General features: G+C 43.7%; 3 protein-coding genes across 10 annotated transcripts in view; all 3 read left to right on the plus strand.

Moving 5' to 3' along the window:
* Positions 1 to 2,099: 2,099 nt before the first annotated feature.
* On the plus strand, positions 2,100 to 13,376 carry psmd14 (proteasome 26S subunit, non-ATPase 14). Its single transcript, XM_027018345.3, has 11 exons — positions 2,100 to 2,216; positions 2,833 to 2,890; positions 6,776 to 6,847; positions 7,096 to 7,215; positions 7,427 to 7,497; positions 7,607 to 7,757; positions 11,704 to 11,811; positions 12,006 to 12,080; positions 12,199 to 12,324; positions 12,897 to 12,959; positions 13,201 to 13,376. Exons 2-11 carry the CDS (start codon positions 2,843 to 2,845, stop codon positions 13,297 to 13,299), a joined length of 933 nt encoding a protein of 310 aa, XP_026874146.1. The 5' UTR covers positions 2,100 to 2,216; positions 2,833 to 2,842; the 3' UTR covers positions 13,300 to 13,376.
* Positions 13,377 to 14,368: 992 nt separating this feature from the next.
* On the plus strand, positions 14,369 to 18,148 carry tbr1a (T-box brain transcription factor 1a). Its single transcript, XM_027018343.2, has 6 exons — positions 14,369 to 14,883; positions 15,171 to 15,325; positions 15,450 to 15,571; positions 15,956 to 16,114; positions 16,220 to 16,281; positions 16,791 to 18,148. The coding sequence occupies exons 1-6, from the start codon at positions 14,420 to 14,422 to the stop codon at positions 17,545 to 17,547; spliced, it is 1,719 nt and encodes a 572-aa protein (XP_026874144.2). The 5' UTR covers positions 14,369 to 14,419; the 3' UTR covers positions 17,548 to 18,148.
* A 951-nt stretch (positions 18,149 to 19,099) lies between these two features.
* The window catches only part of slc4a10a (solute carrier family 4 member 10a), a 30,707-nt gene continuing 22,306 nt past the window's right edge, over positions 19,100 to 27,500 (plus strand). For 5 of the 8 annotated variants that reach the window (XM_081708030.1, XM_081708027.1, XM_081708032.1 and 2 more), the window contains exons 1-2: positions 19,556 to 19,621; positions 21,278 to 21,304. In XM_081708030.1, the coding sequence (XP_081564156.1) occupies positions 19,571 to 19,621; positions 21,278 to 21,304 (78 nt within the window). In that variant the 5' untranslated portion in view covers positions 19,556 to 19,570. Of the gene's footprint in view, positions 19,340 to 19,555; positions 19,622 to 21,277; positions 21,305 to 22,326; positions 22,506 to 27,500 lie in introns of those variants that run through there. The other 3 variants (XM_081708028.1, XM_027018290.3, XM_081708029.1) reach the window with 3 other exon arrangements.

Raw genomic sequence — 27,500 nt, forward strand, 5'->3', positions numbered from 1 at the left:
ATATTTGAAATCATTAAGTCATAAAGAAATATTTCAATTCATTGGACTAGTAAAAAAATATCTGAAATCACAAATGTTTTTTTTTTTTTGAAGACTTCTGAGAATATGATGTGAATAGTCACGACACATCCCAGCACATTAAAGCACGCTGGACTTGTGCTTGTTCTTAACTTCTGCTTGGTACAACAGCACCATCTACTGTTTATTTTTTTCACTTCACGCTGTAGTCGAGCTTTTTTTTCCTTTTGGTAGGATGTGGAGTTTTACAATTCAAACTCTGCATATCTAAAGCTAAAGGAAAGGTGAAAATATATGTTTAAGATTTTTTAAAAGTTGGAGTTTCGTTTTGGCGTGTCAGTGCAAGTAATTCACAAGCACTGCTGTAGAAGGTGTGTGCCCTATAAATCTATAAAATGAGACACAAAATGTGTCTAATGACCAAAATGCCCCATAGCCATTGCCTTCATGTACATTTACCCTAAATTGTCTTCTGTGTTGTCCAGATCATTTTTATTGGGTTTTTTCTGCACCCCTTTAAGTGCAAGTAGCTGATCCCACAATTTTCACTCTTTGTTGTGTCTTTGGCCAAATGGACAGTTTTGCCGGTTGCCAGTTCAAACGCGTCATCTGACAAAACTCAAAATGTCCCAAAGTGTTGAAGCCATGAAAAAAGTAAATAAAATACTGAAGTATTTGCTTGTTCCATAGAGTTAATAGTTTAGGCTTTGTGTGCATAAATATCATCAGTGAAGCTAAACTCTGGGAGGTGAGACCAATATACAGCAAGAGTGTAATGTGAAAAAAACCAAACAGTTGTCTGGCAAGTCAGAAATTGAAGTTCATTGTGATAATAATGTGTTGAAGACCTCACCGATTCATAAAAAGGTACCAGGACTTACCTATTTTATTAACATTAATATATTTATAGAGGCCAGCTAGATGCAAACACAATAATAACCCCATATGCCCACTGTGAATTGACTAATGTGGGATTTTGTTTTTTAAATTAACAGCAGTTTGATGTGCGAAGCCTTATGGCTTTTAAAGCATTTGTAGAAGTGTTTTGCCAACTAACATGTCAGGAAACAATAACCTCCACAGAACCACGGGTAGCTTTTTAGACGTTTTAGAACATATCACTTATAAAGCACTCTTTTATGACTATGCTCACTTTCTTAAAAGAAGAACACATTAGAACAGATGGTGTGTCATATGATTATCACAGGTTATTTCTGAGCTGTGCATCACTAGAGGTGGAGTTCTGTGGGGACAGGTGAAAGAAACGGGGCACACTCAGTAGGGAGCACCCACATTTGCACGTGTCAAAATCACTTGGAGCAAAAGGAGAGAATAAAAGAGAAAATAGGAAAAATAATCAGGACTGAGATGTATACACCAGTGGACCTAGTTCTGCATATAGCAGGCTTCTTGTGGCATTGCTCACCATTTGAAGCACACTTATGATGGTCCCAGCGAGACAGCAAACAATACATATATATATATATATATATATATAATTATTATTATTATTATAACCGTATATTCTTATTATTATCAATATGATTATTATTATTATTATTATTATTATTATTATTATTATTACAACTACTACTTTGAGCAAAGGAATTATTAAATTGAGGGAATTACTTAATTGTCCTTTTTATTAAAAGATGTTTTTATTTTTGTTAATGTGGCAGAAGTGAAATCTTGCTTACTGTAAAAAAAAAAGCTGTCTAGTCATCATGAATTAAACGCTAACAAAGCTGGAAAAATACCAATCGGCTAAATTGGCTCTTTTAATTAGAGAGCTAAAATCCTTGATAATTAACGGTAGACATTTTTGGATATACCATATAGATATTTACACCCAAAATGTCCGTGAAATTTAAAAGTCTGCAAAATTCAGTTGAAATAGTAAATATGACAATCACAATAAAATCTATTACAACCGTGGCTAATTTCTGTTATTTACAGAGTATCGACAATATATCTTTTTAAAATTTCTCGCATCAGTCTCCTTTGGCTTTGACCATGTCAGTAAAATACACGTGACTATTATTTTGAAACCATGTTTTGTTTGCGGGGGGGGGGGTCAAGATATTACCGTGGCTAACTTCATCGGGTTAATTCGGGCTGATTCATTGTAGACCTATTGGGACGTTAGCTAGGTTAGCTACTAGCTAAGAGACTTTGAGAGGGCTGTTCACTTTATTCAGGTAAGATTTTATCTCTTGCCGCGCAAAGCTTTTTTTTTTTCCATATACACAGAAAGGTATTCTGCTTGCTTACAAAACGTTTGCTATGTTTTGTTACTTTACATCCTCATGAGTACCACAGAATGAACAGCTATCCACTAGCGTTAGCTAACCCAGCTACTACAGTAGTATTGAACTAGCTTGTCCATAATGTAAGAGGTAGCTAAGAAAGTTAGCTGGATAAGAGATAATGTTGCATATACATATAATGTTATATATGCGCAATTCCATCTTTTGTACCTGGCATGTAAGTTAGCTAATGGCTTAGACGTAGGTTAATGCTCACGATGTCTGCTGCCTGCTAGCTAACAGCTAACGCCTACATTGTATTCGTGATGAATTATTTCGGTTCTGTTCTGTCATTTTTAAGTAGCCTTCGTTGTATTCCTACGATGTAAACTAGCTCCAGACAGTATAACGTTAGTCACCGTGCTATATACATTAAACAAGCAATGGATTTCCAGACCGAGGGCTAATGCTTTGCTAGTTAGCTACTAGGTCCTGTGAATGATGTTAGAGCGGCTTGATGTGTGGTCAGATCCATTTGAATGAACGATGTGCATGTTTCTGCTTACAGATAAACAGAGATGGACCGGCTGCTGAGGCTCGGAGGAGGGATGCCTGGATTGGGACAGGTAACACCTGTAATGTCATTACCATGCAGGAGATGGAGACTCGGAGCTCCAGCAAGCCTGTATACTGTAGACTCTTTAGGGTGAGACTGAGCAGTACCTTACATCACAGCTGCAGTGGATGGACAGGGATGACGTTTGCTGTTTTGGCTGCGTGTTCCACACTGTGTATATAAAATGAAACCACTGTAAGATGAAAGTGGAGAATGGCACTTTGAGTTCATGTTGTTAATATTTGTACTGGATAACCCATATAGGAATCACTTACCTCTTTATATGTTCTCCCCAATTTAAGGAGATTTTCCAAATTAGCATGAAGTGATATGTGTAATACTGGGTTCTGAATCCTTTACAGTCCTTGAATGCTGGAGGGCTGCAGCTCATGCGCGTTACTATGAGCTGGGTATCTTCCCAGGGCTTTTTTGTCATCAGTCTTTTCTTCAGTGAGTGACATCCAGGCTCAGAGGGCTTCAGGTGGGTGACGTGGCACGTCAGGAACGTCCCACTGTAGTTGCTTTATTAGCATGTTTCATGGAAGGTCTAGAAAGGTAATGCGTTGTCCACAGCTACTTAGATCTGAGCTGGTAAGATGCTTCTGTGTACTTTAGAATTCACCTGCTTTCACTCGCAGTTCTATAATCAATAAAGACGAGACATGCCATTCCACTAGCAGTCCATATTGCACTGTATTTCTGCTCTTTTGGACTACCAAAAGTGAGTAGGCAAAATATTGTCAAAATCGTTTTTTGGCACATTGCTAAAAAATAAAAACATACTACTGATCTTAGAAAAATAAATAATAATTTGTCAAGCCATGCAAAAAATAAGATTTGGTCACATACACGTTTGGGTTATAGCAGATATCCCCAGCATTCCAGAGTGACTGGCATATTTATCAGTATGACAGGGGATCAACTCCCCTCGATATCAAACCCAGGACCTTGTCATTTCTACCTCTATGCTGTACTTCTAAAAGGTGAACCACGGGAACATCAGAGTCTTCTTTATTTCAAGTCCAACCTTTTTAAATTTGCATCCAAAACTGCAAAATGTTTAGCCGTCCAGTTATTCAAGCACGGAACAGATCAAATGATGAAAGCTGCATTTTTCCTTTTGTATAATTGTATCATTACAGTGATCATATTTCCTGTTTGTGCCTTGCTACCTAGATGATGAATTTCCTAGATTAGGGAAAATAAGATGTTAGCAACCCCCCCCCCCCCCCCCCCCCCCCCCCCAAAATGCCCTTAAGCCTATTTATGACTTTCCTATATTTTCATCCTGGACTGATCTGTCATGTAAATTCTGAAGGGTTTACAGAAAACTTTTCTCCCATTAAAATTGTGTTCTTGTAATCATTCATTAGTCAGGAAAGTTTTAGGTGTCTAATCCATTTTTGTCAGTGTGAATTCTGTAATTAAACACCTTATCTGTCACAATAACAGTTATGAAGATACAATTCCCATCCTGCATTTAATGTTAAATGTGATATGCACCTCATCTTGTGCTGAAGCAATAATAGCTGTTTTCAGGTATTTTGTATGATAGGCAGTCACACCAACATTTGGACTCTTGGGACGTGTTTGAGACAAAGGTTGTCCTCTGTGGATTACAGATTAAATGTATTTTGTTTGTTTGTTTGCTGAAGCTGTAAAGTGAGTTTGTTTGGGTTTTGTAAATACCTTCACTCTCACAAATTTGAATAACACTGTCCTACCAGTCAGGGGCACTGTTTTGGCTGGCTGTATGGTTACTGCTCTGGCTGTCAATTAATCACTTTGTAAATAATGATTGTTCGTAGGGATACATGAATACGATTTCTTTCAGATTGAGTGAGAGTTCATGTGTTTTGGTGCTTGCCAATATCATTGCAGATACTTGTACCAAAATGAGTTTCCCACTTGGTGTCAAGCAGTCAGAGGTGGAACAGTGAAGTTGTTGGCATAAATTATGGCAGTTTACATTAACACACACAATCTGCTTTGGTCCAATCACTGAACAGGAATAACAGAATTCTAACATGGACCAGGGGACGAGATGTAACCCACATTAAGAAATGTTGAAACAGTGCACCAGATAAGATGATCTATTGTTGTCACTGACGCATTGTGGTCTGTAGACGTTGCTCTGGCCTAGCTGGCATCTGTAGCAACAGCTGCTGCTGTTTGCCGTTAGCATCAGGACTCGTGCTCAATTTGAGACGTTTCATTAGGCTCCTGTATTGGCGCTGTAGTGCCTCCTCTTGAAACCTTTGTTCTCTGCTTTGCTTTGTCTGACATTTCGTACAGTCTGAGCGCAGTACCATACGCTGCACTTAAGTTATATGGTATCGGAGCTTTTTTGTGAGTACAAGTATGCATACATGAGCACAGTATCGGTCGATGACCTGATATCAGAATCCATGCAGCCGTCATCGGTAGCAAGGTTTGTAACTGTTATTACGAATGGTGGGTTCAATTCTAAACAATATGCCACATTTCAAAGCATAAAATCCAGATTCCCTGGACACTGCACGTTCTTTCTCTCTTTCTCTCTTTCTCTTTCCTTATGGCCCTGTGGTGAGGTGGTGCTCGGTAGGGAGGGAGAAATCTCCAAACTCGCTCCGACTCTGCCAATTAACACCTCCAGTAACAGGCTGCCTCCTTCGGATTCACACTGCTCCCGGCCAGCCAGTCATGTAGGGCGGAGAACAGAGGGGGAGGAGAGACTGGCAGCCATTTCTTGCTTTTTTTCTTTCCATTCCTCTCTGTGCACTTTTCTCTCCTTTGTACATGAAGCCAGAGTTGTTTGATTTTAGGAAAAATGCTCCTTGCCATCTTTGTGGCTGTTGGGTGTGGAAATGGACTGAAAGTTGCCTAATTTGAAAACTTTCCTTTTGGGTATTCCTAACACGTCCCCTTCACGCCCGGTCCCATTCTCAGAGTACGTCCTGATTGGCTGTTTGTTTTTCAAATTCACACATGTCCATATGGCCTCTTGAGTGCATTGTATGGGGCCAGGTCTGAGCCTGCCTTATACTCCCTGTAATTGGCTCCTAGTGGGTGCACGGTAATCGTCTACTCCATATAATCTTCTGTCGTTTCCCTTTGGCGGTCGTGTGTTTCTAGGTTTCGTCTCACTTTCTGTGCCGGTGTGTCGTTTGGGATTGTAACCCCCCCCACCTTTCGACATGAATGTTGATGAGCTCCTGCTGGCGGACAACGCCTCTTCAGAGTGTGAATGTTCCCCTGAACCTGCTGTGTTCTCTTTTTAAATCTGTGTGCTATTTCATTATGGTGTACCGATCACACCCCCCACCACCCCCTAATCTCCTCCAGGCGTTAAAACATGTCTGTGCATCTGAGATTGTAGGAGGGAACGGTCTGTAGTAGGCCTCGATGTGCACGTGTGTGAGGGGTCAAAGGTCATCTTCGTGATGAACCATGTTGCTGCTCCCTGTGTAATTGATAGGACCGTTAGACATTCCTCCGGCATGTGGTCGCCACGCTCACTTTCGCAAGTCATTAGCAGGTGTCGTTAAGGAGCCTTGTTAATTAATACTAGTTTCAGTGTGTCTGGGGTTGGGGCATGATTCATTTTTGCAGTGTTAAACATGTTTTCTTGGGGAGAAAGGCTGAACATTTCTGGAGTGTTAAGTGTTACTTGGTGACCACGCGAGGCGCAGCCCAGCCCTTCAGTAATGAGAGCTCTCTTTTGGCCCTGTTTAACCCTACTGCAGGATAGCATGTGTTGACCACACACAGCGTAGGAGGGAGGCCAGCTATGGCTCATACTACAGACCCAGAGGCGTCTTTCCGCCTGTCTGTTAATGTGCCTGTTCACCCATGCGTTGCCTCGTCGTACTGTATCTCCCCACCAGTGACCGTTGGTGTTGTGTGTTTGACGCAGGGTCCTCCCACTGATGCCCCTGCTGTGGACACAGCTGAACAAGTGTACATCTCATCTCTTGCCCTGCTTAAGGTGATGAAACACACACACACGCGCACACACACACACTCACTCTCCTTGAGCTTGTTACTCATAAGAACTTGCAAGTGCACTGGACATAACTGTTTCGTGTTGGCCATGATTCCAGAAAGATTGCTGATGCTTTACATTGTGGCATGTGAAAACGGTGTGCCTTTTTCTTACATGGTTTGGAAAAGCTTTGGTGTTCGGCCGCGTGTTCAGGTATGTGGCTCGTTCTTCTTCCCCCCTGTCTGGTGCAGATGCTGAAGCATGGGCGTGCGGGTGTACCCATGGAGGTCATGGGTCTAATGCTGGGAGAGTTTGTGGACGACTACACCGTGCGTGTCATCGACGTGTTCGCCATGCCACAGTCCGGAACAGTGAGTCCTGCTGAAGAGTCGCCCCGCACCTTTAGGCATAACTCTAGCAGAAGAAAACCACAGCATTCTTTAACTTTTTATGCTGGTTTTTTTTTCCCCTTTGGTTTGTTGTCATTGTTTACATAAGGTAGCGAGATTAATGAGACATTGTTGTCATGCCAACTTTGGCAGTGTATCTGCTTGGCTGATGAGATGTTGATTCTGTTGACAGGGTGTGAGTGTGGAGGCAGTGGATCCTGTTTTTCAAGCAAAGATGTTGGATATGTTGAAGCAGACTGGAAGGTGAGACCTGGGAATTCAGCTACATACAACTAACACCACCTGTAGTAGTGTCCACTATACGAGGACGGAGATGACCGTGTGTGTGTGTGTGTGTGTGTGTGTGTGGCAGGCCAGAGATGGTGGTGGGCTGGTACCACAGTCACCCCGGCTTTGGCTGCTGGCTGTCAGGAGTGGACATCAACACGCAGCAGAGCTTTGAGGCTCTGTCTGAGAGGGCCGTTGCAGTGGTGGTCGACCCCATTCAGAGCGTGAAGGGAAAGGTGATCGCAGGCTGGACACTCTGTTTCCTTTTACTACATGAATGGTTATGAGGGGGCGGGAATCGGATTTACACAGTTTATTCTTCTTTTTTAAAAATCCCTAACATATCGATCGGCCCGGACGTGCTTGAGATATGAGGGCCACATGGCATGTAGCATCGGGACATGCAAATCATGGTGAAATTATTCATACATCAGAATAGGCTGTAAAATGTGTAAATCAAACCAGTAACACCAGGATCATGATGGCTACTGCTAGTTTTTTGATATGTGAACTAGTTTCATAGATAAGGGTGTATCATTCCAGAAACCACACAGGCAAGTCTGGTTGGCTTCACTCAGTGTGGTGATGCGTGTTAGATTTTCACATGAATAATCTTTTTCTACTTCTTTTAAGATGAGTGTTAAATTGGTGTAGATTTGCTTCCCCTCATCCTGTTCCTTTTAAAATACAGTTTAAGCTGCATTATACCTTTATATATTCACTCACCACACATTTTCAGATACTGTCCACAGACACTCTAAATAAGGCCTGCTCTGATAGGACCGCACACTCCTGCACACTCCTGCTGTGATAGGACCGCACACTCCTATTTTCTGCCCATCCTACTCCGTTCCTCACTCTTTTTTTTTTTTTTTTCTTTCTCTTCATTAGCTCTCCATCACGCACACAAGGACACACTGTCTCGCTTGCTGGTTGTGTGTGTGTGTGAGAGATTTCCTGGCTTCATGACGCGGTTCTATTAGCACCTTCTCTGAGCTGTGCAGGGAAGTGTGAGGCAATTCCAAGTCTCCGTCTCCACTGTGGGGGTTGGATGGGAAACCAAACGGGGTATTCTGCTTGAGCTGCATTGCGGGGAGGAAGAGCGCAGGTGTCCACCAGCCTGGGGGTGCACTTTTACACGCCATGTTGTAGATATTGTTTTCTACCATTTGTCATTTCAATGGAAACATAATTCTACTTCACTCAGCACACTGCAAGGTCCAGAAGTCTTGGACAGTGCGAGACGTTTTATTTATTTATTGCTGAATTAAGTTGAACCTCATTACCAACTAAAATACGTTTAGTATTTGAGCATCTTATAGTGTGTGTGAGTGCGTGTGTTATTTGAAGCTGTGTAATGCACTTTAAAATACGTGTGCGTTTACACCATCAGAGCCTGGCTGTGTCGTGGGAGCGGGGCATGATAATAGCGTGATTCTAGAAAAATTGCAGGGCTGGCGGTACGTACCGTGGAGAATTCAGCCTCACGCATGCAACTGCTTGGCTGCAGCCACCAAGCTCGGCGGCGGCATGGCAGTCAGAGCAGGCCAGAGCAGCTCAGCCTCCTGCTCTGCTTTGAGCGGTCGTGCTCGCGGAGAACGCAAAACTCTGCTGGATTTTGCAGAACTTCGCTAACGAGTCTCCTGGGTGTGGAGGCGCTGTTTTGTGCTTGCACATCCAGTAATGAGCTCCAGCCATGTTCTCTGTTTATGCTTTTGTTTTTTTTGTCTGTTGCCTGACCACTAGCTCTGATGCATCATTGACGAAATTGCTTCTTACTTTAATGGTTAATTAGCCCGGGCACCATATAAGTGAGATGTTAAAGATCATATAAGGTCAGAGACAGACATACGGTTCTGTGGTTGTCCCAGGACTGACTCTACTTCTTCTGTGTTGTGGGAGTGGTCTTATAAAATCCAGGACCAGGAACATGAGCACCTAGCTTTACCCAGCAATCCTGGATTTAATTTAAATATTGATAAGAAATCTCCAAAGATAATGGGGGGGTGTGTGTGTGTGTGTGTGTGTGTGTGTGTGTGTGTGTGTGTGTGTGTGTGTGTGTGTGTCGTCAGCAAGAGCCTTTTCCCAGTCACCTTCTCTGTTTTGTTAGCTCATCCACATGGTAGCACGCGCTCTAACAAGGGTAGCTCCAATACATTTTACAGTCTCTACATTGCCAAGAGCAAATTGTACAGATTGCTATGCAGATCCTGGAAAGTGTGGGGTTTTTCATTTCTTTTATTACCAGCCGTTGACATCAAAAACACACTTTCCCACAACTAATTTGTTCAGCTACATTTTGCGTAGTGGAATGATGAAAACAGAGGACAGGCTACAGCGTAAACACACAAGTGTGTGTGGGAGTTCTGGAGCCTTGGAAAACAGCCGAAGGATACGGTAGAGGAGAGAACATGTGACATTTCTATCAATTCGTCCTTGTTGTGATGGTGGGTGTGTAAGTGTCTCTCTCTAGTACCAGTGGCCTGGAGGTGTATCCATGAACGAGAAGCTTAAATTATCTTGGCTGGACAGCCCATGAGTCTCCGCACAGCCTGCCAGTCTCCACACAGCCCAGGCTGCACCATGGAACCTCGCCAAGATGCAAATGAGCTGCCAATTGGCTATTTTGCTTCCACACCCCTGACATGAACTATGTATGAAAAAGGGCAACGAGTCCTGTGTGGTTTATCCAGTACACATGGAAATGGCCTTAAATGTGTGTGTGTTCCTGGAGCACGTGTGGTAGAACAGGTAGTGATAGTAACACCAGGTCATGGGTTCAGTTCTCAGGGAGCACAGGTACTAGCATCCTGATGAATATTTATGAGTTGCTTTGGATAACAGTGTCCGCAAAATGCTGTAAACGGAGTATAGAAACCAAAGAACAATGATGGTCAGTGTCTCTTTATTATTAAACCACAGCATGTATTGACTTGCGGTTTATTTGTTTCTTTTCCAGCTAATTGTTGTTGTATTCCTAATTAGATAATGAATTTCCCTCCAGCCACAGCTTGGAGAGTTTGAGTACAATCCTATAAAAACAGTTTGATTACTGCAGTTTGAAGACTTGCCAAATGTACAGTTATGTTTACGGCATTTGGCAGACACACTCATCCAGAGTGCTTTACAAACGTGCTTAGCTGTCTACTTGGAGAAGTGTCCTTCGCCATTATAGATGGGTTAGAGCCCAAAATACTCTTAAACTGAGCTACTGCCAGAAACGAGAGTCAGCGCTGAAACCTATACTGAGAGAAGTGATCAAATATACAGGGCTATTAAATACAAGACAGTTTGTGAGCTATTAGACCGATTAGCGTTCAGCTGGGTGCTGGAACAGGAAAGAGTCTTGATTCTTATTTTCCATGAATGTTGAAGGATGGTGGGTCAGGCTTGTGCCTGTAGCTCTAGGAGATCCAGGTACAGATCATGTTTTCATCACTGACCTACTTCATCTTGTCCCTAGTGTGCAGTTATGAGTGGTATTGAATTTTTATCTTAATTGCTGTGGCACCCTTGACTAAGGGGAGATGTTTGTGTTGATTTGTTGATCCAAAGTGACATTGGATAAGCAACTCGAGTCCTTGCCTGTCATATTGTGGATTGCAGTAACTCACTCTTTCTGTTGAATGCTCTGCCACTTTCTGCTTTCTTTTCTCTCTGCGTTTTCCCTAGATCGTAATTTCTCTCATCCATTTCTTCCCTCGTACGCATATCACTGCACCCTCGGTCTTTATTCGCTCTTCACACAGTTCACCTCTCTGTGCGTTTCTGCCTATCCGTGCAGGCACTGTCAGTAATCTCCTTCTAGCTGCGCACAGACAGCATGTCACTGAATGTCTGCGAACGTCCCACTTTCCTCCGTCGGCCCTGCGCACACGTGCGTTCGCCCTGCGTGTCCTGCGTGTGCATGGTGTTGATGTGACATGATCCCTCAGCAAACAAGCTCACCTGCGGTCTCTACCTTCTTTCCTTTCTTAGGAGTCTACTGCTCTGCATATGTTCAGGATTAAATTCACAGATCATTTACTGGTCAGATTTACTTGTTAGTCCCAGTTTCCTGAACAACACGGATTTCGTTTTAGATGAATGATGACTTATAGTGGGGTAGAGTGCGTGCGCGTGCTGTGTGTATCCACATAGTTTGTTGTATTGTGTGACCTGGGTGTGCCTTTTTCCTTCCAGGTTGTGATTGATGCCTTCAGACTGATCAATGCTAACATGATGGTGTTGGGGCATGAACCACGACAGACCACGTCTAACCTGGGACATCTGAACAAGCCCTCCATCCAGGCATGAGTGATGCACATGCAGCTGCCCCTTCTGGATTTTTAAGAAATCTTTTATGCACCAAATATTTATTTTGCACATAAAACATGAGAATTGAGCCTTTATTTATTATTAAGTAATTGATTTGTTTTGTATTAAAATCTGTCTTGTAAATGCCACGTGTTTTCCTGTTTTGTAATACTTTTTTATTCCTGCAGGCGTTGATCCATGGCCTGAACAGACATTACTACTCCATTACTATCAACTATAGGAAGAATGAGCTCGAACAAAAGGTTTTTAACTCCATTACCCTTAAACCTCGGTAGTTTTTAAGTTAAAAAGGCAATTTTCTCTGTTCAGACTATTGATGATGGCATTTCTTATCACATTGCTCGTGCACGTGTCTTCCAGATGCTCTTAAATCTCCATAAGAAGAGTTGGATGGAGGGCCTGACCTTGCAGGACTACAGTGAACACTGCAAGCTTAATGAGACCATCGTAAAGGAGATGCTCGAACTGGCCAAGAACTACAACAAGGTGGGTGAGCAGGAGCGAGTGGTTCTGCTGTACTGGCCTCTAAGTGAGAGGATGAGAGAATGCGATCTCTCGAACCCTGAGCTGCGATGGAGTTTGGGTCTTCCCACGTCTGACACAGTCAAAATTTGATCTGTTCAGTAATTTAATCACATATGAAAGTGTCTCAGTTCACACTGCCACAGTGATAACACATCTGTTTAACATATGAAGAAAAAAGATTGGATCCGGGCCACTTTTACTGCATGTGTAAATGTAGCTTTAGTTACTTATACACAGGCCAAATACACGAGTTAAAAACTAATAAATGGATCATAAACAATGATATATTAGATGGGTCGTCCCCCCCCCCCCCAATACGCCACTTGGAATAATGTTCCTTTTCTTACAGGGGAGTTACAAATGTAATTTTACATTATGCTACTCTTATCAATAATTTAATGCCTTCATTTTGGACAAGGTTTGGTGGTAATATTTATTTAGCTTTTTCTGGATTTACTGAGCCCTTTATTCACTTCTTTGTCATCCTAGTAATTGTTGTTGTGGTTTTTTTTGTTGTTGTTTTGTCTCCTCAGGCAGTAGAAGAAGAAGACAAAATGACTCCTGAACAGCTGGCCATTAAGAATGTTGGAAAACAGGTGATAAGAACTTTCCAGCTTTTGACTTAGTAGACATTTATTATTTACATCTATTAAAACTATTGTTCCAGCTCTAATTTGTCTAATTTCAGATATTACAGGGTTAGTGAAATATTTTTGCCTCTGAAAGGTGTTGTTTGAAAATAAAACTAAAGAAATATTACATCTGAGCATTGGATAATTTCTGAGCAGAATTTTAAGTGTGATCTCACTCTTTCTCCCTCTCTTTCTCTGTGTGCAGGATCCCAAAAGGCATTTGGAAGAGCATGTGGATGTACTGATGACGTCCAACATTGTGCAGTGCCTCGCCGCGATGTTAGATACGGTTGTGTTCCAGTAATAGCTTTCGCTGTGCATAAATGTTCCTATTCAGCATCTGTTTTGTGTTTTTAAGAAATAAATCTATATAAAAAACAATTTGTGTGTGTGTATTTGTGCATTATTATTTTAATCTTTTTCTAGCGATCCTCAATATATTCAAGCATACAAATCTGATTTTAACTAATTTTTTATAGAAATGCTGAATATATACCAGTCATTTAAATTCCCACCGGGAACATCAATGACTTGCTTCTTGCATGTTCTATGTATTTGGTGTAGGAAAGAGTTTAGTTAAATACGCAGATCGCCTACTAGATTATAGGCTGTACAGTTGGGATTGTAAAAGCGTTTGAGGTGTGCTTGTGGAATACACTAGCTGTCGAGTGTAGTTACAAATTAAATATTAATTCACGAGAACAGAAAACATGACTGCAAAGGTCGTGGAGATTTCACGCATTAGCACATTTCGAGGGTGTAAAGTTAAATTCCTTTTCAATATTAAACTCGCATAATGGAGCAAATTTTTTTTCTGAAGCCATTTCAAGATACATAATATAAATTCCATTTTCTTAAGATATTGAATAACACTCGAATCCGTTTTATGATACCACTTAAAAAAGTGATAAATTACTTGGTCCCTTTCCCTTCATTTGCAACGAATTGTGATTGTGCTGGGACTTGTTTTTTTTCTTTGTTATTTATATATCCGCTTAAAAAGTATATCATTCTTTTTAGCAAATACTTAAGTGGAATATTTCGCTTAATTTTTCAAACACCGTGCCTGGGTAATTTTGAAATCATCTCATTGGCGCTTCTTGGTGCGTTTACATGCTCCTAATTGGGATACAGAGCGACGTCAAATGTCTATAATAAGCGCATCGGAGCGCGGTTAGGACAACCTGGCTGAGCAGAAGGCGCATGCACTGGCACTGCATTATGCGCGAGCTTTAATCTCCGAAACTTTGGCCCGTCGAAACGCTCGTTTGGAGCGAGAGATGCACCTGCACGCGCTCGCCAACAACGTGGACACCGACTTCGCAAACGTCGACGCGTCGCTGCTGGTCACCGGGGACCAGCCCAGTCCAGCCTCCAGGGCCACCCCGGGGAGCGAGGCGACTCTGAAAAAACTCTCCACCGGCATGACTAATCTCTCACACGTCCTCGCTGGCTGCAGGGAAGAAGACACGGGCGCGCTCTCTCCGTCGCGGGACCCCGTTTTCGATGGAAGTGACGCGAGCGCGTGTTACTTGTCCGAGCCAAGCCGAACGCGAGCTGCCCCTGCCTCGTCCGAGAGCATGTTCTCTTACGCGGGCCAGCACGGCCCGGCGCTCCCAGCGTTCTCCATAGCAAGTCCAAGCCACTTTATGACACATCATCCGGTCATTGCTACCGGGCCGTACAGCGCTCTTCTGTCCAGCGCGCCCAGACAGGGCTATCCCAGCGCGAGTTACCCTTACACGCAGCCGTACGGACACGCGTACCCGCTCTCCTCGGCGCAAACGGGGCTGGCGCCCGGGAAAGCGCAGGTGTATCTCTGTAACCGGCCACTTTGGCTCAAATTTCACCGGCACCAAACGGAGATGATTATCACCAAACAAGGGCGGTAAGGCTGGCCAGTTCCTTTAGCGATGCCCATTAGTTTGGAATTGATTGATTTTAAAATATAAACGTTGTTTCACTAATTAATAATTTCTGCATCATTTATATATATATATATATATATATATATATATATATATATATATATATATATATATATATATATATATATATATATATATATATATGCATTTAGTAATATTATTTAACAATAATGATTGCTACTCAGTGAATGGAATGAAATAAAATATCTGCAATGAATTCTGGTTTTCATGTTTTACTTTCTTGTAGACGGATGTTTCCGTTTTTAAGTTTCAATATTTCTGGACTCCAGCCTTCGTCTCATTATAATGTTTTTGTGGACGTTATTGTGGCGGACCCAAACCACTGGCGGTTCCAAGGGGGGAAGTGGGTTCCGTGCGGCAAAGCGGACACTAATGTTACGGGTAACAACAATTAACATTAATGGAGTTCCGATTTGAAGTACCTAAATTGGTTTTCTGTTTCCCTTTTCACTATGAACCTTTGGTGTAAACGATATTAGTTTCGAATAAAATGCCTTTTGTTTAGGAAACAGAGTGTACATGCACCCAGATTCGCCCAACACCGGTGCGCACTGGATGCGTCAGGAGATTTCATTTGGTAAACTGAAGTTAACGAACAACAAAGGGGCTTCAAACAACACTGGGCAGGTAAATCCGCGTCAAATTACAAATTATTTTCATCTCATTTAATTGTATTTTATTTCTCTTAATTTAAAATCAAATTAATTTTAACATAGCTTATCTGCTTAATAGTCTCAGAACTAAAAAGTGAGTCGCTGTAGGCCTGTGCAATGCAAAATAAAATAACTCCTGTAGTTTTATTTGCTTAAGTGTCGTTAAGCCTCGCAGAAAATTTCGGCAGTATCGGACAACCTTTTGGCATGCAAAGATCGGGTAATTAAGGCTTGGTGCGGTTTCCAGCCTCATAACGAGATAGCTGTCGACCGTTGGCGCCTTGTCAAGTTTTTTGTAAGTGCTGAAAAAATGCATGATGGACTTCTCAACAGTTCTGGTTATTTTTTGTCCGTCAAGATGGTGGTTCTTCAGTCGTTGCATAAGTACCAGCCGCGAGTGCATTTGGTCGAGGTGAGCGAGGATGGCACAGAAGACTCGAGTCAGTCCGAGCGAGTTCCGACTTTCACGTTTCCTGAAACGCAGTTCATAGCTGTCACTGCTTACCAGAACACAGACGTAAGAAACTGGTGCATGAGGATAACGGATCTCGGTACTGTAAGACAGCTGTGAGAACAGTTACCCACGTCTTACTAGCCTTTGTCTGTTTCTAAATGATTTTAGATCACCCAGCTGAAAATCGACCATAATCCATTTGCTAAAGGATTTCGTGATAATTATGACACGTGAGTATAATAAGCTTCTTAAGGTCTGAAATGGCTTTGTTCCGTTTTTTTTATTTTTGTATAAGAAAAAAAATTAATCGGTGGCCATTTTCGTTATCTTGTGATTTTTAATGATTTGCATCTGTCTACAAAAATTATGCCCACTATTAATTCGAAAAACTCCGAAAAATCTTCTCACAGCATTTATGTTTTTGCTTGTCTGTTTTATCATTTTTGATTTTGAGAAGAAAATTGAGGGAAAACATTTTAAACATTCTGAGAGAACATTAAGAGAACAAAATGCATTTTAGTGAGTATAATTCTTTACGGTAATATGTATTACATACACAAATAATTATGTTTATTTCTTTATTTTCACATTTCAAGTATGTCACATATAGGCTATTTAAGTTTTATTAGCCTACAACAAATTAAGTAATAGATTATATTATCTTATTTTTTTTTAAAATATGCTTTCTATACCACTGCTAGTTTGTTTGCCTTTTCAAGCTCTTTTTGTATTTTTGTAGAGTTTACACTGGTTGTGACAGTGACCGACTGACTCCGTCGCCTGCTGACTCCCCGCGGTCTCACTTAATACCCAGATACGCCATGGCAGCCTCTCTGTTCCAGGATCAGTTTGTCACCAATTACCCCAAACCCTGCTTCTCCAGCTCTGGACCAGGCCCGGGAGCCGAGCGAGCTCTTCCGTTCAGCAGCAGCATGGTGACCTCGCAGCACGCCGAGGAGAGCGCTGCTTCCTCCGCTCAGAGATGCTTAGTCAACAGGCTGGACTTCCCTGCGCCGTATGACGCAGCGGGCGCCACCGACTTCACCGGCAACGCCGCGCTGCTCTCCTACACCAGCACCGGAGGGAAAGGGCTCCCTCTGCCCGGTACCGGTTATTACACTCATCAGGCGGGATGGGAGTGCCAAAGTGCGCCGCAGTACTGCAGCAAATCCGTCACGGGTCTCCCAGCGTGGCTCTCCGAGACTGGCTTCGATGGAGGCGCAGAGAAGGACGCGAACGCTTTGGGGATCCCGGAAAATCCCAAAGACAAGGACCCGGCGGACGGCAGCTGGGAGGACACACCGTCGTCTATTAAGTCCATCGATTCAAGCGACTCTGGGATTTTTGAGCAGGTAAAACGGAAAAGGATGTCGCCTCCCGTGACCCCTGCTTCAGAGGTGCCCTCTCCCCTAAAGACGGACCTACTGACCCCAAACGAGGGCGAGAGGTGCGGGGTCAGGAATGGGAACTATTTTAGCTTTTATTCTCAAAGTTAAGGGAAGATATATTGACTGGAGTTGTTTTTCCTTTTTTATTCTTCTTCATTTTTGTAATGTCAGAGAGATTTACCGTGACACTATAAGGGCAAATTTATTATCCTATTTGATATTGAAACATGTAGGAGTTTTGGCATGCTTTTGTGGAGAACGTAAGTCGAATCATTAAGGAAAATGTTGACCTGCTTAAATAAATGTAATATTAAATTTAATTAATTAATTTGAATGTAATTTGAATTTCGAGAGATAAAAGGACGTTTAGACAAAAGTAGTCACATGTTAAATAACTTAAAAACTAACAAAATGTTTTATCTTGAGTAGCCTACTTAGAAATCTTAATGGACGTGATTAAATTCTTATTCAACAGTCTACTATACCAAAACGTCTTATATAAAGTTGTGAATTCCTCGTATTGTCATAATTTATTTGGCACAACAATTTGTTCAGAAAACAACTTTAAAGCCCAATCAGACTGACTATGTTGTACGGAATACGCAGTGCCACAGTTCTCCAAATAAGTGGTTGTTGAAAATTGGTTTTCTGAATTGTGAATTTTTGAGTGTGCTTTATCGTGAATTAAAAAACAACCATAAATGTTCAATCTATGTAATTGTTGAAGTATGGCTGGTTTCAAGTATGAGCATTGTTAACGCATCTTACCACTGTCATGCAAATCTGAATAATGTTACGAGTAGACTGACCTCGGTGTTAAAATAGCTCTACTTGAGCGCCATCTAGTGGCACTCTGCAGCTCTGCTCATAGGATACAAGGATATATAATCACACACATCGGCATACCTACAAAACTGTTTCGGACACTCTGTGGAACAACTTTACTTTTCGTGAAAACTTAAATGACTATCCACACGTCTTTTAAGCCAATCCAGGGATCGGCTCTACTAAAGCATTTAATTATCTGAACGTTGACTCTCCAGTAGCCTGTCTCGTCCACATTTTATCATGCTTAAAGGCTTTGGAAGACTTTAGGGCTGGGAAAGTTCTGCAAGAGCAAGGGAAGAAAGACTAGTAGCGATATCCTCGAGATAACCGAATATGATATAGTCTGTTTCCAGTTCTGGTAACTCGTTTCCACGTATTAATGGTTACAGGTCCCTGCACTAAAGACAGCGACCACAGGATGGCGCTAGTACCTTTGCTTTGATGCTTAAAGCGGCACAGTGAGTGTGTATAGAGGACTATAGTGACTTATTCACTAGGCAAGAAAGACCGTGTCAGGCATTTAAAATAGTGCCCATAGAGATGAGCACGAATCACATTCCATCAGCGTGAACACCCAGTTTTTCATATCTTAAAAGTGTAACAATAACGCATTTTCTCTCGTGTAACAAAGGAAATGTTTTATTCTTTTTTCTTTTGTTTGACGTTTTTTTAAATTCTTTTTTTTTTTTTTTTATAAAGGATTGTTGCAAACGTTTTACAGGTCTGTTAACGTATGCAGTGTGCACGAACATCTATTTTATTAGCCCAGTGCAGTAAAGTTTTATCAAATCTCTGTCGCACATATTGGTGCTTCAACGTTTTCGCATGTTGTTCACTCACGTGCTACCCGAGCTGCGTCACGAGAACGCCAATTATACGCGAAAGGAGCTCGGGTGCGCGAGGGACGGGGGGAATCAGCGAGGGTCGCCGACCGTCCCGCGCTTGCCAGTGTGGATGCTCACCTGCGTGAACACATCGTTCACCGCACACGCCCAAACGCTCCGTGGAGACGCGCAGCACGGGAATGGACATCACGGACCGAGCAGCGCAAGCGGAGCCCCTGCTGCCCACGGTAAGCGCGCGCTCGTGGCAGCACTATCGTAAGCCCTCACGCACCTCGAACAAAAGAACATGTTTCAGTGATGCATGTCAGCGTTGCTGTTGGCTGCATGGAGGCTCTGCAGTACGCAGCGCGCGTCCCAGTGTCACGCTCTTCCGCACGAGCCTGCTCCGCGTTGGTTTGCTCGTGTTTATTGTAGCGTTTATTAGGAAGGCGCAGTCGTGTAACACGCGCACCGGCCATATGAAGCCAAGCGTCCGGAATAAATGGAAACCTGGCATCATCTTGCACGCGGTAAGGACTCGCGTAGTCTTCCTCTGATGAAAACCAGATAACCTTCTTATATTTGTGAGTCTCTGTCTCTGTCAAGTGAAAGCTAAAAGTGTTGTATTATAACGGAATAACTCAACACAAGCTCACCACTCCCACTTCTGCCTGACTGTGAAACATATAAAAGCCACAGCTCGATATAATACCAGGCTCTGTGTCACCACACGTGCATAAACTGCCTGTCAGGCCGCAGGAACACAGCAGGAGCACACGGTCCGCTGTCAGAGCTCTACATCCGATGACCACAGAGCACCTGCAAGCACAGACGAGATTAGAGATGACGGGAAAGGGCAGCCATTTTATTCCAGGCAGTGCATGTAGAGAGAGAGAGAGAGAGAGAGAGAGAGAGAGAGAGAGACAGATGGTCTGTCCACTGTGTCCACTGCCAGCTTGTTGGAAGTGAAGTCATGGAGTTCTTGGATCCACCCCGAGCTCTGTCCCTGGAGCAGGCATGCACGCACCAACGGCCCACCGTTCTGCGATTCCAAGGGCCAGCAGGCACTCAGTTGTCTCTCTTATGAAGGGTGACGCCACCTATTTGTTTCTCCAGTCAGTGTGGTGAGAAGCAAAGGGTCAGTTTAGATCTCTGGGATTCAATTAGCTGATCATGGGATAGATGCCATTATGTCATTAAATAATTCACACCGTGTGTACAATTCTACAGGAGACTTTCTCCAGAAATGCTGAGTTGTCATTTCTATACTGAATTGATGATGAGTGAATTTGATATATATTTAGGTACATGTCGGCATTTACAGGGTGAAGTGATTCTGTACAGCGTTCAAAATACTAGCAGCCATTCCAAACCCACTGAGTGACAGACAATATTTAGTGTTGGGAGGGGGACTTTTAATTTCCTCTCCACATCCTGTAGGGGGCAGTGTTTTGGATGGAGAAAACCAGGCTTGCAGGTTTAAAACAGAGGAAAGGGTTTGTGTATGAAGCATAAAGACTGAGATGTGATGTGTACCATATCAGGGGAGCCAGGGGAGGTCCAAATTTGAAGTGTGTCTTTGTTTGAATGTGTGTTTTAATATCCCACGTGTGTGCTTGCTCTGGCGCAGTGAGTGTTGTGGGCTAGTGAGGGTCATTCATGCCCTTGTCCTGCAGTTCTGTCTGACCTTAGAAGCTGCCTGTCGCGTCCCTGTGATTGGCAGGAACTCTCCGCGTGGGATCAACTACTGCCACTGTTCTAAATGCCAGAGGGCTGTTCCTTACCGTCCAGACTCGCTGTCTGTGGCCTGAATGGTGATGTGATGCGTGTGTTTGCACACTCGCGTGTGCTTGTGGGAAGTGAGGCAGTTATGAGTGACTCGTAGGTATAGTATGAATCATTTTGTTCAATCTGAACCCTAATCAGTTTTGACCTCATATAGTTTTCTGACCGAGAGTTTTACTATTTTGTTTGCTTTCAACTTCCCTTGGTGCCACCTGGCTCGGATTATAGACGCAACACCCAGTTTGTCGAGATGTCCTGAAAGTTTAAAGTCTCTCATATGCTAAAGCTCCAAGCAGAGCTATTTCTGGGACCTTTTAATAGCTGTCAGATATTTGAACATTTGCACGTGCTTTTGAGGTGTATGGATAGTCTGATTGTCTTCCCTTTGTGTCCTTTCACAGGTCCAGAGCCCTGGGAGCAGTGAAGGGGTGAGTTGGAATACAGACCATATCTATGTCATGCACTGGCGCATGCACTGTGGAACGGGCTCGTTTGATTGGCTCTGCTGTATCGTATGTGTGCTCATTGGCTGCTCTTTATGCGAACTGCAATGTCATTGCAAAGAGGTCAATGGTTTTGCCCGGACACTGCTGGAGACAGATAATGTAAACTCTTCCCCTGCTGGAATCTTAGTGTCTGAGTGCCTCGAAAGGACTAGATGTAGCTAACGGAGACAGTCAGAGGGGCAGAGTGATAAGAGTCTAGTGGGGGGTGGGGCAATCCATTGAGAAGAAATAGCCTATGTGAAATATTGCCCTGAGGAGGAGGAGGAGGTTCTGCTTCCTTTTTCAGAGAGAGGAGGTAGGGGTGGGGGGTTGGGAATCTGGACAGTTGGAATGATGAGAAGGTTGTGGTTTTGGTGAATGGTGGAGCTGGACTGGGGCCAGTATGAACAGATGGGCACACACGAGGAGATGGGCTGCTCTTGTAGTCTTGCTGATCTGAGATCTGTGTGGAGGGTTTGCGCTTTTCTTTGTCATATTTCTGTCCCGGTTCTGGCTCAGTTCATCTTGCACATCATTCTTTGAAACAGTCAGGTCTGGCTTAGCAGATATTTTGTGCATCCTCAAGAAATGTCAAGACTTGGGCTTGCGTGAGTGTGAAGTGCATTTAAAAAGACTGACTGATTGCACTGTGTAGTGCTAGAACACGCTAAAGAAACCTCGTTATTATTTTTTAATTGCCGAGAAGCATTAATACTACATCACCCAGAATGCACCAGTCTTTGAATGCTGAGTGCTAAAACATCACAAAGCTTTAGCTAGGACATGGAGAGGAGGCATCTCGGTGCTGCACATACCGCGCACACTTCACACACCACGCGCCTCGCTGTGCACCTTCAGACCAAGCGCGCAATAGCAGACAGCGAACAGAAAAGCTGCACGATGCCGACAGTCTAATCTCGCTCCTGATTGGTGGACGCGGGGTGGGGGTTTGTCAGAAACAGCTGGAGCGCACAGTGGAACGGAGGCTCCGCACCGAGAGCTTGGAGACCGTGTGAAGGAGCGCAGTAGAGCACAGCTGAGCTTGGGCTCCGCCTGGACCTCCTCTCCCCAGGAGCGAGCCCCGGCAGCTGGACAAGGCAGCATGCAGCGCCGCGTCCCTGACAGCAGCAGCTTCAACTGCCAGGTAGGAACAAGACCTTCTGGAGCCAGCGAGAGACTCGTCAACGGGCACGCCCGCCGCATCCACCACGGAGAAAACGACGGGTCCTTTTAAAGGGGTGTGAGTCCATAATGAGCAGGTGCCAGTGCACTGTACAGATTAGACTGCGTTGGTAGTCTAGTGGTCTGTGTTATTTAATTATGGGGTGGTCACTAAGGAATTTGGTTGCTGGGTGAGCGGTAACACGGGCTGTAAAAACAGAGAGCTCTTTGTGACAGCCAGGTAAGGAACAAAGTGATTTGTTCCAGCTCTTCTTCCTCTCTCGTCTGCTCCCACTCGCTCTTTCGCTCACCCTCCTTCCCACATCCCTCGCTCCGGGTGAGAGAGGAAGGAACAGTGAATGACAGACGAAGCCCACAGTTCGGGTCGAGCTCTCAGATCGCGAGTGGGACAGAACACTTCTTGCTGAGTCCACGTTATTGGTCTTCAGTGTGTGGGCTGAGATAGTGAGTGTGTGTGTGTGTGTGTGGAGTAACACAGAGAGAACAGGCTGGATACTGCAATGAGCTTCTGCACGTTAAGGCTGTGAGTCACATGTGGTCGTAGGAGACGTTCCTGTTCAGGCACACGTTTCCCAACCTGTGCGTGCTTTGTCTTGTCTTTGTCACGTGTGCCTGGGTTTTGCTATTAAAGGCACGTGTGCCTGCGTTTTGCTATTAAAGGCACACATATGCATGTGCATGCTTTGTGTTTTAACTGTGCTGATTACGGAACCTGCCTGCGCCTGTAACCCTGAGCAGTCGCCACGTCAACGCCGCCACCTCTCTGGAAGGACACCGATGCTGATCCCTCCATCACTATGGTAACCGTGACCATTGTAGGGATCAGTCCCATGGCTCTCCACCAATCATGTGTACTGGGGGCCACCCCCTCTATCACTGATAATCCCCCCACATTTCTCCTGTCAGAGGATTCTTCATGATTATACAGTCCAGAAGCAAAGCACACACACACACACAGGAAGGTGGTGTATGTGGGCGAAAATAGTATGATGATGTGGACATTGTGTTGTCTTGCATTCTATCAGATGCTCAGGCAGATTTGTCTGTGGTGGGTTCCTGTGTGTCATTATGATCCTTTGTTCTTATAGAGGAATGGGCTCCGGGCTCACAGCTCACTTGCTCCGGTCTGTATGGCCGCTCCACCCATCTGCCAAGGATTCTATAGAAATCTGGGTCAGGAGATGTGTGTCCTGGAAAGCTGGAGAATACCCGGAGAGAGAGCTGGAGCTTGTCTGAAAGGGACGCAGACGTGTTCCAGAATGTGTGCAGCTCTTGGGGCATATTAGCACCCCGTTATCCGGAGGCTGCTGCTGACTCTTCCTACGGGGTTTCGTTTCATGACGACTAGTTTTTCAGTGTTTTGTTGTCCACTGCTGTCGTTGTGATGAGGTGGTAGCCTTGTGTGAATCTCTGCTGCGAGGTGACAGATGTCACGGTGTCACGGCGTCTGTGTTAGTCTGCAACACACCCACAGGATGGTGATGGGAGTGAATGAGGTCTCATTAAGGCCTTGTAACGATGTGGCTTCTCAACCATGTGATGGCAAAATTGGAGTTGGACTAAATGTGCCCCAGATGTCTGTACTCATCTAATTAAATGTTCATGCAGTATTAAAAATTCATAACACTCTCTGTAACCTAGTTATTTATCTAACATTAGCTGAGGTCTCCTTAGATACACAGAGAACTGCGTAAGAATGTGTGTGCAACTTTCTCAGAGAAAAAGGCAGTAACCCTCGCTAGGGAATGTGGGATGGATGGAAGAAAGACAGGAGGAGAGCCCTTCATCATTTAGCCTTTTCTGACCTAAGAGAAGCCCCCTCTTTCGCCCCACCACCCTCGTTCAGGCAGAAAGGTCCCCCATATCACTCACACATGGACACAGTTCACTAGGAAGGTTCCTTCTCTGTGCTTTGTGTCCACGTGGTCTCTCTCGGCTATAATAAGTTAATGATGGCAAGGTACTGAGAGCTCGTCTGCTGTCAGGACTGGGAGGTGTCTTTGTTCTTTAATATCTTGTTCCATAGTCCACATGTTTCTCAGTATGTTTAAACTCAGTTTAGAGTGATTATTTTAGAAGACTCCTCTACAGAGGTGCTCTCTATAAGCGGACTACAGTAGGGAGAACTACACGACCATTTTAGAGCTAGTAATTTACAGTACATGCAAACATTGAAACTCTGTATATGTCCCAGATCAGCTCTACCTCAGTACGCAGTGAAGAAATCACGGATTGAAGCGCTCTGCCCTCTTATTTCCCCTTTGGCTTACCGGTCTGTAACGTCTGCCAAAAGATAGATGCGGTGCAAACATTTGACACATTCCTATTACACTGTTTCATATCATTTTCAGAGAACATCTTGATTTTGGAATCCTGTTGAAGCTTTGTGTTCTCCCAGTTCTGAAGGCACCAGTCTGGAAAAGGAGGCAGGTCTTTCCCCCTGGTGCGCATGCATATTTAATGTTAAAATGCCACAGAAATGGGAAGCAGGTTCTGCTGAGGTATGTGCGTCCAGCACGTTCTGTGTCTCCTGAACTGGTCTCGCTGTTTTGGTAACCATACGAGTGCAAAGTGCAACATTTTTAGTAAAATGGCCCCTTATTGGTCACTACCTTTTACATAGCCAGTCACAGGGTGGGTTTTTGCATGAGCTACTGCCAATAAATTATGCTGCGTTTAGTAAATGTGCCTTCAGGGTGGAAAAAATCCTTTTAATAGGAAAACCGATGATCCGTATAATTGCTGATCCCTCTGCACACAGGAATGACCCTGAATGTAAGGATAATGAATGAACGTGCGTGCAGACAATGCTGATTGTTTGCTTATATGATGCAACCTTGATCATTAATTCCCTGCAGTGCATGCTGGGTTGGAAATGTAGGCCTGAGAATGAAAGGGCAGAAGAAATGGAAGTAGGAAAGGATAGAGGGGTGATGGGAACTAGAGCACAGATACCTGGGTGAGACAGACGCAGGTCGAGCAGGACACGCCGCAGCGTGAGACAGAAGAGTGGGGAACCGGGCGGGGGGGGGGGGGGGTCAGGGTATCCAGCGTGACATCTGTGTGAGAGAGAGAGAGAGGAAGTTGCCTATTAATAGACCTGCCGGCCTGCAGGACGTCTGCTAAGCTGTCATTAACTAAGAGTTTGGGCTGTGCATTCGTACTCTCGCTTCAGCGTATTTACACATTGATTATGAACAGGTGTTACCCTAATATTCACAGTAAAGCAGAATGGTCTTTTATGTCCCTCCAGTGTTGTTTATGTAGCGCAGCAGGTTCTGTACACAGAGCAGAAGACGGCGTGTCTATCTCAGGATGCCCTTCAACTCTCCTCTGTGAACGAGAATAAAAGATTAGGTCTCAGTTTGATGATGTCACACAAAGACTGGCATGAATTTCCCTGGGGTCTTGGGGGTGGGGGGTGGGGGGGGTGCGTTTCCATGGCAATACAAGTATCTCATTTATGGCTGTGTCACAGACATGAATGCACAAGCCACTGCCACCTCAACACACACACACACACACACACGAAAGAAATGAAACTGTTGACACTATGTCTGAGAGTGGTTCACACTGTTACCTGAAGCCACTTCCAGCTAGAGGTTTACACTGAGCTCAGAACCAAAATGGAGCAGAGATTTTATTCCAGTGACAGTCTGCAGTCTGCTCGTGTGTTCCGTCTGGGTTCATAGCTTTTTACAGATCAGATTACGGACACGCAGGGGAAGGGAATGTTGGAATCTCATGGAACAATTGCAGCCAGTTTGTTAAGACACAAAATGTTTTTAAACATAGAACATCTTTCCATGTGCTCCTTATGTATATGAGGTCTAAGAGCTGTAATAGTAGATTAGTTAACATCCATCCCAATAACATAAACACACACCACCAAAGGAAACAGTTTTTCTTCTTTCAGTTTCGTTTGGTGCCATTGGCCTTTCTAGATTACAAAATTTTGATTATATCATTTAATCTGTATATCAGGCCCAGTGACATCTAGTCATGTCTTAACATGACTTACCAATAGTTAAACAAAGCATTTGGAGAAGGCGCCTAGTCTCTGAGTAGACCGATGTTTTCGCCACCCTGATCTATGCTCTGTTCCCGGATTCTTCACCCACTTATTTAATTTGGGTTTAGGCGATTCTGTGTCCTGTTTTGGTCTCAGGTCTTCAGTGATTACCCACACTCCCCTCTCTGTGTCTCTCTCTTTCCCTGCAGTCTTAGTCCTGAAGTACAGACAGATCATTATCGTGACTGTTTACTCACATGCAGTAACACTCACGCATCATTCACACGTTAATATCCTCTGACATTTGAAGATGCAGCTTCTTGCAGGGGCCAAAACAATGTCCTCACTGTTCTGCCAACATCTTGCGATGGGCGTCTGTTATTGCCACGGCAACTATCTAGCGAGGTGAGCTGTATGGAGGTTGGCACTTGTCTCTCTCCTCTGGTTCCGGAGGAGAAGAGGTGTCTGCTCCTACCTTCTATCCTCATCTAGCCAGAAAGACACACGGCGTGTAAAGGAGTTCCTCAGCGTTGTATCTGTTGTATGCGTGTGTGCGCTTGTGTGTTTGCGGATGTTGTATATGATATCAGGTTACATGTAGCACTGAAGGACAACTGCTGGTGTAAACCCCTGTAAGATGTGCATGTGGGAGTGAGTGAATTGGTTCTGATCGTGAAAACACTCCGTTAACAGCCTCCCCTCAAGCTGACTTCTGTTATGGAAGGAAAAATGTGACATTAGTAAATAAATATGTATAATTAATGAACTAAAATGTTCAATTATAAATTAAAGACAAATTAATTCATGTTAAAATGAATAATTAAAAGCAATAAATGTCATTGTTTATTTCCCAATGTATTTAATTATTTCAATGTTGAATTATTTATTTTGTTATTATTTGTTATTTATTTTTACTGCCTAGTGTCACAACTGATTTAATCATCC

This window comes from Electrophorus electricus, chromosome 26 (genome assembly GCF_041902795.1).
Source record: "Electrophorus electricus isolate QZ-2024a chromosome 26, ASM4190279v1, whole genome shotgun sequence".
NCBI lineage: Eukaryota > Metazoa > Chordata > Actinopteri > Gymnotiformes > Gymnotidae > Electrophorus > Electrophorus electricus.